The sequence below is a fragment of the Panthera leo genome, chromosome B1, assembly GCF_018350215.1.
Source record: "Panthera leo isolate Ple1 chromosome B1, P.leo_Ple1_pat1.1, whole genome shotgun sequence".
Lineage (NCBI taxonomy): Eukaryota > Metazoa > Chordata > Mammalia > Carnivora > Felidae > Panthera > Panthera leo.
Genome location: NC_056682.1, coordinates 134,293,467 through 134,308,406, shown reverse-complemented (window position 1 = coordinate 134,308,406; position 14,940 = coordinate 134,293,467). Strand labels below are relative to the sequence as shown.

Here is a 14,940-nt window from a genome sequence, read left to right as displayed (position 1 = left end):
TCATATTTGTCTCTTTCAATTTCTTTTAAACTACATCCCACCAATATTGAAGTGAAATAGAATTCATAGATAGATGATAGATAGATGGATACTATTTAACTTTGTTTAGTTATCAATCACTGATACATGCTCTTTAGCTTTTAAACACATGACTTTGATGTTCTTTCCCCCCACATTAGTTTCTCACTTTGTTGTATTGTGGTCAGAGAAATTCATTTGTATGATATCAATTATTTGGCCTGGTAAAAACTATTCTTGGGGTGCCTGGTGGCTCAGTCGGTTGGGCATTCAACTTCGGCTCAGGTCATGATCTCACAGTTTGTGGGTTCGAGCCCCATGTTGGACTCTGCACTGACAGCTCAGAGTCTGCTTCAGATTCTGTGTCTCCCTCTCTCTGCCCCTCCCCTGCTTGCATGCTCTCTCTCTCTCTCTTTCTCAAAAATAAAACATTAAAAAATTAAAAAAAAAAACTATTCTTTTATTATTGGTTTGGGATTCTACCCATGCCTAATAGATCAAGTGTGTTAATCAAGTTGTTCAAATCCTTTACATTTCTTCTAATTTCTATCAGACAGATCTATAATTTCTGAGAAAAAAATCTCCTAATGTTATTGTAGACTTATCAATTTCTCCTTATAAATTTGTTATATTTTATATTGAATAATTTGAGGCTAGACTACTAGGTGAATATAGGTGAATAAAGTTCAGAATTTTTTATATCTCCCTGATGAATCCGTCTTTTTATCATTAATAGTCATCTTCAATTGTAATAATGATTTTGCTAAAAATCAATTTTTTCTGGTATTCATATTGTTATACCACTTTTATTTTGATTAGTTACTTCCTGACATAAGAGACTTAAGCTATCTCTTGATGATATTTTCACTATCATTATTTTTCCTTTGATAGAAAGTAAATATGATGTCCTTTTTCCCCCAACTTTATCACTTCCCCCCTTTCTTCTAGTAAAGCCAACATTACATGAAATGACTCCAGAAAGCCTTGTGGTTTAGGCTGCCTTCTGCATCTGCCATTCTGTGCAGATAACAGTCTCTGGCTTCTCTGTGCTGACATTCATTCATTTGCAATCAAATGACAACTAAGTGCTTCCAAGAGAGGTCTTGGGGTCTTCTTGCTAAAATGATAGTAAATTGGGGCACCTGGGTGGCTCAGTTGGTTAAGAGTCTGCCTTAGGCTCAAGTTATGATCTCACGACTCATGAATTCAAGCTCCACATCAGGCTCTGTGCTGACAGCTGGAGCCTGGAGCCTGCTTTGGATTCTGTGTCTCCCTCTCTCTCTGCCCCTCCCCCAACACTTCTCTTTCTCAAAAAAAAAAAAAATTAAATTTTTTTAAATGATAGTAAATCATCCTAGCAGAATGAATGAATGAATGAATGAATGAAACTAACACCTTTTAAATCATTGGACCTAGCCTCACTGATTTGAAAGGGCCCATTACAATTTCCTAAGCATTGCAGAGACAGAGTTCAGATAATATTTGTATCCCTGTCACATTTCAAGTGAATAAAATTGCTTTATCTTGTACTCCCTCCCCCATCCTATATCTAGCTTAGAACAGCGAAACTTGACTTTGGAAACAGAAATGATGAGCCTCCATGATGAACTGGATCAAGAAAGGAAAAAGTTCACAATGATAGAAATCAAAATGCGAAATGCAGAGCGAGCAAAAGAAGATGCAGAGAAAAGAAACGACATGCTTCAGAAAGAAATGGAGCAGTTTTTTTCCACTTTTGGGGAGCTGACAGTGGAACCCAGGAGAACCGAGAGAGGAAACACAATATGGATCCAGTGAGCCCACTTTTTCCCGCTGTCTCCAATTGATCTGGGAAGGGCTCTGCGGTTCTGGTGGGAACATTCTACGGGATCAGGTGGCTGGTTCCTTGCTGTACAGTGCTCTAACTGGTGAAGGAATATCATTTCCAGACATTACCCATCCATATCTGCAATGTGTACCAAAGTTCTATCGTGCCCCATAATGCTACTGTCAAGTGTTACAACTGGATTTGTGTATAGAGAGTAGTTTTTAAAAAGTAAACTAAAAATGAGAAGCATATCTCAAGAATTATTTTATTGCAAGTCTTGTATTTAAAATGTTAAATCAATATGTTGTTGCAATTTAGCTTGCTTTCAAGCTTCACCCCTTGCACTTAACATAAGCTATTTTTGGCATTGTGTTCTCATCAGCTTATTTTATAGATCAATATTTTTATTTCCCCTCTTGCTGAGGAAATGAAGATGAGCAGATATATAAATATATATAAATATATATCAGATGAGTTATTAAAATCAAAAGAATACTTTGTGGCTGTGCTGTTTGTGCCAATAGACCTCGCCATGACCAAAAAGAGAAATGTAATGGTTTTATAAAATACAATAGAATCACCAGAAACCTTTGATTTGCTCTTGAAATTCTTCCCTTGACACTGCTCAGTTTTCTTTTGAGGTATCCTGACACAGAAAATTTTGGATTTTGTAAAATAGTCCCCTTCTCAAGGCCTATTGTCTACCTGGCCAGTTCCACAGATGCATGTCTCTTGTGCAGACTGCATTTTTAGGGGGGGGAAATGGTACAAGCACTTAATGAGTCATGTCATGAATTACTCTGACTTTCTGGACTGAGTCTCTGTAACTGCTAGATGGTTTCCAAAAAAACTCTTCCCACTGTTTGGAGATTGGGAAACAATGCTTGCTGCACTGTGCCACAGGAACATTTCTTGTCCACTCAGACTTTTCCTTCATCCTCCAGAAAGCACTTTGCAATGCAGGCAGTGTGATGGTGTGACCGTGACCTCTCAGTTAAGAGTATGTGCCGTATAGCGACACTTTTCTCTAGCTCAGGCCCACTGTTCTCTTGTCACCTGGGATCCTGTCCACAGGACTGCTGGCAGGGGCAGTGCCACAAGAGCAGGGTATGGAGTGGGTAGACCCGAAGGAGAAAGAGACACATTTGGAAGAAGCAAACTATTTTGTTTCTAATTTTTACAATATTGTTCTTCCCTCTTGAAAACATATTTGTTCACAAGAATCTTAAGACGTGGATGCTTAAAGGTCCAGTTCAGACAAATTTATGAACATCAGTAATGGTGGCCTTCTAGAGAAGCCCAGCGCTCTCTGGACCTAGAGTTTGGGGAGAACAACTCTTCACATTCCAATAAGGCAATGATTTTGAGAAGTCAGGCAAATAAATATCTCTCACACTAGAACAAAAAGTCACAAAAGGCATCATTGCAAATAAAGACTGCTTGAGTTTATAGGATTGAGTTGTTAGAAGGTTCTATGTCTGTATGTACTTATTTTCAAATGGGGAGTAGTCTTTACACCGTCTATCCTTGTCACCATCCACCTTCCACCAACACACTTATGTGGGCCCTCGGTTTTAACCTCTCTCTGTATAATGATACCTTCTTTACCTTTAGTTTCCTGTTCTCCTTCCAATTCTTTATTTAACCAGATTTTTCCACCTGTGTGTTCTGTAAGAAAGTCAAATTCGCAATGTACAATGTTGATCTCAATCAGTCTCTCTATACACATTTCATCTCTTCCCGGTCCCTGTCCTAGTGAATGGAAACCTTGGACTCATCCAGTGAGTCAAAAGATGCAATAGTAAAAATCAAAAGATCATGTAGTCAAATCACCTGCATTCAAGTTTCTATAATTTGCTAGCTGATACTGAGACTTCTAGGTGTTACTTTTTTCCATATAGACTGGGAATAATAAAGATACTCCTCTCATGGACTTATTATGTGGTTTCAAAGATGTAGATTGTTAAAGCTAAGCACAGCACCTCGTGGACAGAAAGGATGCCATGAATGTTAATTCTTATTGTTCTCTCTCCTCTTCTTCACCCTTAAATTCACTCACCAAGTACTATCTATTCCGCTCATCCTTACCTTTTAAATCTACTCTCTTTGACCAGTTCCTCCTCATCTCTGGTGAAAGCATCTCCCCTTTTGCAGGCTGTCCCTCTAGGCCACCCATCTGACTCTGTCATAGCTTTGCTACTATCATGTAAAGACTCTCACTTGCCCACAGGATACGCCCTTCACATGGTGCGTAAAGTTGTGACCTGCAGTTTTATTTTCCTTTCTTCCCACATCCCCAACCCCCGCCATGCCATTTCATGCCTCTGGAACTTTCTACCATCTTTTACCACATCCATCTTGACTACCTTCCTTCTACCTGGCACGATCTTTTTTCTTTTTTTTCTTTTTTTAAAGAGAGCCAAATCAAATGTCAGATCCCCTTCTAGGATCTCAACGCCAAATTATCTGACACTCCCACTTTGTGTATATCTCTTTCAGTCTTGTCCATGTCTGATTATTATCTTCACCAAATAAGAAACGTTTTAGGAAGCAGCATGCTGGAATGGAAATAGTAGGAAATGGAGAGCCAAACAGACCTAGATATGCATCTCAACATTCCTTAGGCAAGATGCACAGCAATGACAAATTACTGAACCTTTCTGAGCCTCAGTTTTTTCATCTGTAAAGTGGAGATAACTTCTACAAAGTAGGGATGTTGTAGTACTTAAAAGTGATATGTAATGTGACTCTCTGAGTGCCTGCCACTTAGTTCTATTAATAGCTCTATTAATAAATGGAGCCTCCTAACCTAAGAGAGTAGAATTTTATCTTATTGTTCTTAAATCCCTCTGTCTCTACCCTTTATGCCATAGAGTACCAGCATAGAGAATTTTCTGGCCTTTGGTCTATGAGGGGTGCTGTTATTAATTTTAATTATTGATCTCAGTGATGATGACCTTCAATCAATGGATACTATGAGTAGCTTGTCCATCTGAATTTCCATTAGCTCTTCTATTCGGCTAAATGCCTAGAAAGTATTAAATGCAAATTGACATAAAAATGAATTGGAAATAAGTAGGTAGTATAAAGAGTTCATTTGCTACATCCTGTATAGACTTCTTTAAAACTGTTTAGGTAACTATAATGATTCTTCAATTATGAGCTCAGGAGAAAGGATTTGCTTCCAAGTGTTGAGTCTACAATGTTGGCTTCAGTAGCCAAACCATATGGCTGGGTGTCCTTCAGAGAACATTTAAAATAGAATTGTGTGTGATAGTAGGCCAACTGAAGTCTATACTTTTATGTAGCTTCTATGTGTAATTTTACGATGAAATGACTAAAAACTTCAAGGGAAACTTAATAAGGTCACTCCTATTTATTTTTGTTTCCTAAAAAGCTGTGCCTTCCTTTACAAAATGAGGTCATTTCCAGGTAAGATACTTTAAATTGTTGATATAATTATCTCACCTTGGAAACTGAGGATAATTTAAAGATGGTGCTGCTGGCCACAGACCCCGGTGTTTCTCACATTGGGGAGCTGCATCCTGCTTGGAGTCGCATCACAGAAAATGATACCCATGAGCTTTTGGAATCAGAGACCTGGATTCAAATCTCAGTTCTGCCACTTCGTAGCTATCAGAATTTAAGAAAAGTTACACGATGTTCACTAGCCTCAATTTGTTTTTCTGTAAAGTAGGATAATACCAGTGCCTCGTCCTCATTTTTTGGTTTGTTTTTTTTGAGAAATGAAAAATGAAGTGACTCGCACAGTGTATGTTGTAAATGCTCAACAAATGGCAGCTGTCAGCCCTCAGATTACTTCATTGAAAGGGTGTTCCAACTTCTAGAATATAGAGTTCTGGACTCAAGAATATGGCCAGCATGCTCGCCAGCAGAGGGTATAACGATGTCCCAGGGACCCTAATTCTACCTTTTCCCAGATAAACTGCCAGAGATTTGATGGCAAGGAAGAGTCAAGCCAAGTCATCCTTTCTACTTGAGATAGTACAATTACATCCATGATCTGAGAATACTGTCTAAAGAACTACCTGGAACTGTCCTGCATCAACTCTGTGTGGACGCTGAAGAAAACTTCAGTATTAAAAGTACTGGGCAAAATATAATGGAAATATAAGAATATGACCAGTAAACGTGTCTAGACTCACATCAGCAGCACTATTAGTGAATATTTATTGAACGTGTCTACATGCTACACCAGCATTAGACTAGGTGCCTGGGACACCTATTTATAAATAATTACCACAGAAGGTGATGTATTTATGTACATCAGGTCACAAAATGAGGCTGGGAAAGGTGCTGTAGAGCCATGACTATGATGTAATTCTTAAAGGGTAAGCAGGAAGTTATCAGACAGGATAGCAGTTTGGCCAGGGGCTTCCCCAGTCCACAGAAAAATATGTGCAGAAGTGCCTTCAGTGAAGACCTTAGGGAGCCTTTCCAGTGATATTAAAATGACCTACCAAGTGTTCGCCATCAGAGTGGCATTGTGCATAACAATTCACCCACACACCGCCAAGAGATCTGAAAACACTTAGGACCCATGTGGCTTCCACTCTTTCATTCAAATGAAACGGCCAGACCTGGACACATTTTGCCTTGTTTGAACTCACAAACCACAGAAAAAGAGTGCTGGAATTGTGGCTCCCAATGGCCTGTTTCGTTATTCTCTTTATGGTCTTCTTAATTGCACAAGTGGGGAATGAGTTGACTGCCCAGTTTGAGGGCTCCTTGCTGCAAAGTGACACGAAAAACTAACAGCTCCCCAAGCAGCTGAAATCTACAGAACCTACTGTAGATCTTTGAGTAGAAAGTTTAGCAGGAGAAAAGTGTGTTTTTTAATGAGCCATTTGTGGCTCAGGTCCTGGCCTGAATGACACTCTTTATTTATGGACTATGTGTAGCTGCTACTTTTCTGGCCCCTGTAGGGTTAAGCCCAGGTAAGACCAGCCCATATCAGGAGAGTTACTTTCTTAAGTGGAAAGTACGGATTTGTTTGAATAAGGAATTAAATTGACCCCCAGCATACTACCCGTTTTTGTAAAAGCACCATGCCCATCCCATCCCTCTCCTCCCCACACACTCATTCCCTGCCTCCTTGGGATTCATTAGAAGCGATTACTGCCACACTGAAGCAAGCCCTAGGGTTGTGCCAAGTTGCTCTCATCCTTGACCACCTATTGCCGAAATTGCCCAAACCCCATGTCATTTGCCTTCGATATTATGCTTAGCCTCATGTTGTTCAGTATATCCCCTCATTTGCTTCAAACTCTGATTCCCTCCCTACTCCTCAAACCTTTCCATTATACATTCTAGAATCTTACAACTGCCAACATCCTCCCCTAAATCTCCTTATCTGAAACATGGTTACCTCCTGAAGACACCACTTCTAGCAACCCTGCCAAGGATGGCTGTTTTCCCTTTCCACAACCTGCATGTCATCAACCTGAAGGAGAACTAGGTCTTGCTTTGCTCTCTGATGCTACTTCCACACCTAATATCCTTCTACCTCCCTAATAACCTCTGTGGAGTACATGTCACATGCCCAAATGTTTTAGCACCTATTGAACTGTTCCTAGTTGTTTTTTTTCCCCCGGAGCCACTACTTATATGCCACCCACCAATGTGGCCACTCAGTTCTTTTTCACTTCTGAAAATCTTGATCTCTCTCTGCCCCAAACGTCCACCATCCACGTCCACAGTTTCCCTTTTACTGTGCCATTACCAGTAACTGCACCATCACCGAAACTTCCATGTTAAGCACTCACAGTCTCATCATCACCTATGTCCTTCCTAGATCACTCCCTTAACACCACCACTCCAACTCTTAAATACTCCCAAATCGTTGATCAGCCATTGACTTCGCTAAGTTTTCACTGGCTGTCATCTTCTCATACCATTGCTTCTTCCCTCCCTGAAGTTTTCCATGCTCATCTTCTGTGGTTCTGTGGTTCCTCATCATAATTCTCTTTTCCTCATTCTTAAATCCCTTCATGTCCTTTTCTACCATGTACTCATCTGGGAACGAAAAACACCTAACCCAACTCTGGCCAAATCCAATTCTTGCTTATTCCTAACCCGCACCTGAGAAACTAATTATGGTTGAAGAGCAATAGACCGCAATGTTGACTTGCCTCACCTTATATGTATAATAAATACGGTTCACATGGCTCTCATCACTGCCTAGTAACTTAACTTCACTCTTCTCAAGGTCTGTTTCATATTTCTCAAACCGCCATAAGCTCTTCCCCTCCTCATTCTCAGCTAGTAACATTACTTATATAACCTTACAGATAACCTGTTTGTTTTTAATGTTTATTTATTTATTTTGAGAGAGGGGGGTGGGAAGGAGGGACAGAGAGAGGGGGACAGGAGGTACCGAGAGAGGGGGTGAGAGAGAATCCCAAGCAGGCTCCACACTCAGTGCAGAGCCCAATGCAGAACTCAGTCTCACCATGCTGAGATCATGACCTGAGCCAAAATCAAAAGTCAGATACTTAACTGACTGAGCCACTCAACTATCTTCATGCAACCTATAGACACCACCTTACCTCTTGCTACAGTGACTGGGCCTCCTGCTCCAACCAAGCCAACTTCTCCTCTCATATGCATCCCTCTGGGCTTTTCAAGCACATCACTCCTTCAAATAAATACTCTTTCTCTCATTTGCTCTTTATATATTAGTCTCATCAACATATACCCATGCTATAAAAACTTCTTTGAAAAATTCTCTCATCTCATATTTATGTCTAATTTCTGCATAATTCTTCTGCTTCACTTTCTAGAAAAAAAGTATTGAATTTTCTCTACCTATTTATAATTACTTTCCACGTTCTCTTAAACCCACTGGAGTCAGGTTTTCTTAATACTGTTGAGAACATGCTCTAGTAAAGGTCAGCAATGACCTCACAAAATCAAGTCCACTTGTAAATCTTCAGCCCCCAACTTATTCAGGCACTCAGTAGCATTGCCCCAGTTTGTTCTTCCCTCATTTTTTAAACACCTTTATTTAACTTCCAGGATAACACTTTCCTGGTTTTTACATCACTGGATATTCCTTAGGATACACAACTGTTTATTGACTTCTATATGTTGGAGCAAGAGATGCCCTCATCCTTGGACTTCTTTATCTACACTCAGTTTCTTGGTGGTCTATACAGTTTTGTGGCTTTAAATAATATGCAAAAGCTGATTATGCTCAGATTTAAAAAAAAATTAATGTTTATTTAGTTTTGAGAGAGAGAGTAAGCAGGGGAGGGGCAGAGAGAGAGGGAGACACAGAATCTGAAGCAGGGTCCAGGCTCTGAGCTGTCAGCACAGAGCCCAACATGGGGTTTGAACTCATGAACCATGAGATCATGACCTGAGCTGAAGCCGGACACTTAGCCAACTGAGCCACCCAGGCACCCTTGATTATGCTCAGATTTATGTTTCAGCTGAACCTCTTCCCTTACTTTAGCCTTGTAGATACTCCTGCTACTTCACTAGGATATCTAATAAATATCTCCAACTGACATTTCCAAGTTATGATTTTCTTACCAGATATGCTCCTAACTCATTATCTACCATTTCAATCAACCACATCATAATTTACTTCATGATTTAGATTTTTAAAAAGTCTGCCTTTTTTAAAAAATCCCAATCCATTTCTTTCATATCACATATCAGCCTATCAGCAAATTTTGTCAATTCTGCCTTCATGATATATCCTTAGTTATTTCCTGAATCAACCTCTTCTCTGTCCCTCCCTTCTCTAGTCCAAGGCCCATCATGTCTTTTTTGTACCTACAAAAGTCTCTTTGTTTCCATTCTTATCTTTCTTCTCAAACTCCTCTCCCTACTCAGCAGCCAGAGAGATCCTTTAAAAAAAAAGAAAATTTAGATTATATCATTTCCCTGCTCAAATCTATCCATCAATTTCCTATATTTAGAATTAAGCCCCAAGATCTTGCCATGCTCTGACCCCTGCCTACCTCTTCAGTTTCACTTATGATCACACCTTCTTTTGTACATTCTGCTTCATGCATAAGCCTTTTTGTCATCCCTTATACATATGAACAAGCTCTTATTCCAAGGCCTTTGCACTTGTTTTTGTGTCAGATACTAATATGCCTCACACTCCCACCTTCTTTGGGTCTCTGCTCAAATATCACCTTTTTGGAGAGGGCTTCCTTGACCATCTCATCTAAATAGCATCTTTTACCATGTATTATCCTTTTATTTAAAAATATTTATTTATTTTTAAGAGAGTGAGCAAGCATGAGTGGGGGAGGGGCAAAGAGAGAGGGACACAGAGAATCCCAAGCAGGCTCTGCACTGTCAGCCTAGAGCCCAACACGGGGCTCAAACTGTGAGATCATGACTGTGAGATCATGACTGTGAGATCATGACTTGAGCCAAAATCAAGAGTCAGATGCTCAACTGACTGAGCCACCCAGGTGCCCCATCATACCTTATCCTTTTAACCTTCTTTGGTTTCTTAATGCTTTCTACTACCTTATCCCCCCATTAGCATGTAGACTACATGAAGGCAGGAAGGTTGCTCAAATGCAGCACAACTGTGTGCCAAGAACATTCTTTGGGAGACTGAAGTGCTCAATCAATATCTGTGACACAAATCAGTGAGTGAACGTTCAGAGCTCAATGTTAAATTTCTGGTTTAGATATTCAGGGATGTTCTGAGTTGGAATTTTTAATAGGAAATTGTGACTAAATTCTCTCATAAGTCATTTTAGGGCTCCAGTCATTATCCACTGACTGAGCAAATCTCAGAGATTTGGCTTCATTGATACTATGGCTGCAGAGAGACTCCAGTATCTGTTGTGATGTCATTTGCTGATTTGGAGATTTGGGGGCCAGAAATGAGCTTCAAGCTCAGCCTCCTAGATTACTTGCCCTTAGAAGAAACTGTATCAAAATAAACCTCATGTGATGCAGAAAAAAACATCATGCTGCTTTTTGGTTTTGTTTGTTCGTTTTTTAGCTTCTGAAACTTTTATATTTTTCGAGATACCAACATCAGAAGTCATAGATAAGGTCTCAGGGTGTCATCACATTTCTCCCTTTTTCCAGAGACTGACATTTGTTTAAAACACCAAAAGATAGCAGTCTGCCTTTCAATTAAAGGAACAAAAGTGCAGATATACATATTTGCTCACTGAGTTAGCACAGGTATACTTGTATTTTTATCTCTATGTATTTTTCAAAAATGTGTTGTAAAAATGGTTTCATCTCCTGTAATGTCATGGAAAATACCCAAAATTCTCTTTTGCTGATTTATTTAGACACAATGATGACATTGAAAGAAGCAGATTTCTTGTTTCATTGCTTTAAGGGAATGAGACAAATGGGCTCATTCAAGTCACACCACTAATTTCAACACATTGCTGTTTTAAAAGAAAGTAAACAAATGACATAAAAATAGTTTGCTTTGATCACTGATTTTTACATTGAAAGATGTATTTACTCTGAAATTGTGAGGATAAAGACTATGCCGTATTTGTCTCCTACCTAGGACACATAGATGTGCCATAATGCCACTCCATTTTTAATGGAGTGCCACTCCATTTTTGGAGTGAATGAAGGTACTACTCGAAACTTTAGCTCCGAAATTAAAATAGATATTCAGAGCTGTTTTCTTAGAGCTTAATTGGCACCAAATCCAAGTGTGCAATGTATTAATATTAAGGAAGAAGCAATAGCTTTTGAAAGCCTTACTTTTATAAAAGAAATACTTCAATATTTCTAGTTCCCTTAGTCCATCTAAAATGTTATTTGGGTCAGGGGCACCTGGGTGGCTCAGTTGGTTGAGCGCCTGACTTCGGCTCAGGTCATGATCTCTGAGTTCATGAGTTCAAGCCCCGTGTCAGGCTCTGTGCTGACAGTTCAGAGCCTGGAGCCTGCTTGCTACCCCGCTCATGCTCTGTCTCTCTCTTTCTCTCTGTCTCTCAAAAATGAATAAACGTTAAAAAAAAATTTAATATTATTTGGGTCATAAAAATTGATTTTGTGCATAATTGTTCATAGAAATATTTTCACCAATGTGAATGGAGAAGAACCAATTATGTGTGCGACACTTTTCTAGGCAAAGTATGGAACATTTTTAAGATGAGTGACATTTTGCACCTGCTTTTGAGTTGAAAACAGTCTAGACTGCTGGGTAAACAGAAAGAGTTCAGACAAAATCCAGGGAAGGTCAGTGACAAGGAGGTGAAGTCACCCACTCCATGGAGTGATATTTGATCCTTTGAAATTACATTTCAGACTTATTTTATGTTGGCTTTTACACCAGAATAAGCATGACTTTTAAGCAAGAAATATGTGACATAAAAAGGGTGGGAAGTCCCAAACGGGCATTTGAATCTTGTTTGTGTATATGTCATCACGTTTTATGTGTTTGACAAGTGTCCATTTCCACAGCTTGATTTCAGTAACTAACACAGAACACACTTCTGTAAAAGGTTGAGCAGATGGAATTCAGTCTGGAGCTGAGAGAAATAACTTGTCCCGTGCAGTGGTTCCCGACATAATGTGAACTGAGATAGTGGGATTTTCATTGTGCTTCACTAATTGCGAATGTCTTCCAGGCATGCCTTTCAAACCCTTGGGGGAAAGGCATGCTGCAGGTATGAATCACCATCCTGATGAACTAGTAATATTGAAAACCACTACCTTGTGTAAAACCCAGCGCAGTTATTGAGCAAACAGAACCATCTTTCTAGGTCATTACATAAATAGCTTCAAAACAGATGATTTTCAAGAGTCCTTTCCTCTCGATGCAAAGCAGGTCAAATTACCCAAATATTTGGTAACCTTTTATGGTACCTAGTATGCACCAATAACTTCTTCTGACCCTTTCTCTCCATGAGCAATCTACTGGAATGCAATTTCCCTCCTTAATATTGCAGGGATTTTCAGGTACCTGTACCTCACCATTTTAAAACTTACTTTTATATTAAGAGGGTAAAGATTTATGGTTTAAATATGAAATAGAAGCTATGCCAGAGGTGCAAAAGGCATTTGGCATGTGTTTTCCTTATAAATAAAAGGATAAATTGTGCCAACCCAAAAAAATAAATATGTTTATCTTCCAGGTTTTCTAATAGTGAATTGGTTAAATAAAATGTTTTATTTACAGAAATAGAAAGACCATTCATTGACATTTTCAAACACTTCCAGCTAAATTAACAGATTCAGTGACTTTCGTATCAAGCCACAAACTCTTATTATTATTTTTTTTAGTTCACCAAGGAGTTTGAGATATTAGGGTTGCCTACCATATGGACAAAAAACCTGCTTACCTTCTCTCTTGGGTAATAATTAAACTGATTAGGAATTCTGATAAATTAACTTAAGGATATTTAATCCTGTTCTACTCATCTCATCCTCACAGAAAATGATTTTCCCCCTTCATTAATGTTATGCCTTAAAAGAAACTTACTGAATTTCAGATATACAACTAATATCTGCAGACAGAAATAAAGGTCATTTTTAGAAGAAACCAGTCTCAAATGAAACACAGCTTTCTACGTGGTCACGTACACATTACATGCTCTTTACCCATAGTGAGAAGGTGGGTCATTCCTCATTTCTTATTTATTCCCTGGCACAATCAGACCACACAATGAAACCATGTGAGATGCTTCAGAGCTCCTGTCAGGACACGAAACCCAAGACAACGAGCAGCACAAGAATGATTTTCAACAGGCAAACTCCGACAAAGTCTGGATTTGATTTGGTTTTATGTTAAGGGAAGCAGATTTGCTCCGGTTTTTAATAGTTCATAAGAAACAGAAATCACAATGTGTTGATTCAGCATCCACCTACAAAGAGTCCAAGAAAGCCAAAGTTCTCCCCACTCACCCTCTTGTTCCACCGACATTTTGAAGATAAAGGGCATAAATAGAAATGAAAAAGAGTGAGAAGGAACACAGATATGATTTAAATAATTTAAAATCCTTATTAAACATCACTGAGATTGCATTTGATCCATCAGGCTGACTTTTAGTTCTCACACTAAGACCTTGCAAAGAAACTGGACATGCATGGTTGTGCCTTCCAGGGTTGACCTAGAGCTATAAGGGTGAGGTGTATATGAATGTGGGTGTGCTTTAAGTCCATTTTATAAACACTGACACAGCACAATTCTTATCATTGGTAATAGTCTCTTGAGTCCAATCATGCAGAATAACAGGCATGTGCAAGTTAGGTCTTGTTGCGAGATAGACATGGCAAGGTGAACAGTTTAATGCTAGACAAGGGTTGGGAGTTTTTTTTAGAATATACTGGCCATTGGTCCCACATAATCAAAAGTTAGATATACAGGAGTCCACTTACAAACAGAGGCCTTCCGTTTCCGCCTGACTGACCAAGGAAATGGGTCAAAATGAACCATTTCAGACAAAGAACTGTCTAAGTGCCAAAAGAAGTCACAAAATCTTATATTTCACATGGAAAATAACTAATATAACTATTTACACTGTAACTTGCTTGTTGTTTTTACAGAAAGGAGTATTCCTGCTTGGTTTAATTTTACCTGTAGAAAATGTAGGACTCACAAGTAAAATGTTGGGGGAGGTTGTGGGCAGGGAGAGGGGTCCCTCTTCAGACCCAAAGTGATTGGGATCAAAGATTATGGGGACAATATTATTCCTTTCTCTGAGCTTTAGAAGATAAATTTTTCAGCAAAGCTATCTGACAACATTCTTTACAGAGCATAATGCTTTTAAGATTTAGATTGTCATATGTTAAGAGAATTAAAAAGAAGTAGACTTTGTAGAATTTAGATTTTGCACGAATATTTAAAATTTAAAAGTCAGTTTTGCTTATTTTTCCCTTAGCAGGTCATTAAAGGATTGATGTATTCTTACCTATTCCACTTATTCCCTTTGTCAAGGCTTATTTTATGATTTACCAGTCAGCTGCTATCAGTATCCTTATATATCATTTTCTGATAATGGTAACAGTTTGAAAAGAAAAAACCCAAAAAGCTATTACCTCCTCGGCCCTCAATTAAATAGCTGACTCCAATTGGAGGGAATTGGCCTGGTCCTGGTCCACCCCTAGTATACATTCCTACAAAGCTCCGTCATCAGATT

The 14,940-nt window shown here is 39.0% G+C and overlaps 2 protein-coding genes across 21 annotated transcripts in view; one reads left to right on the top strand and one right to left on the bottom strand.

Annotated features, from left to right (window-relative positions):
* The window catches only part of ARHGAP24 (Rho GTPase activating protein 24), a 512,696-nt gene extending 510,061 nt beyond the window's left edge, over nt 1-2,635 (top strand). For all 5 annotated transcript variants that reach the window (XM_042935991.1, XM_042935993.1, XM_042935992.1 and 2 more), the window contains one exon: nt 1,572-2,635. In XM_042935991.1, coding sequence (XP_042791925.1) covers nt 1,572-1,815 — 244 coding nt within the window. In that variant the 3' untranslated portion in view covers nt 1,816-2,635. The remainder of the gene's footprint in view (nt 1-1,571) is intronic.
* MAPK10 (mitogen-activated protein kinase 10) overlaps nt 1-14,940 on the bottom strand; it is a 580,375-nt gene that overhangs the window by 14,736 nt on the left and 550,699 nt on the right. For 14 of the 16 annotated variants that reach the window (XR_006201836.1, XR_006201835.1, XR_006201837.1 and 11 more), the window contains one exon: nt 9,633-9,702. Coding sequence is in view for 2 of the 16 variants with exons in the window: in XM_042935997.1 (XP_042791931.1) it covers nt 9,681-9,702 (22 nt within the window). In the remaining 14 variants the exon portion in view is untranslated. Of the gene's footprint in view, nt 1-9,212; nt 9,703-14,940 lie in introns of those variants that run through there. The other 2 variants (XR_006201834.1, XM_042935996.1) reach the window with 2 other exon arrangements.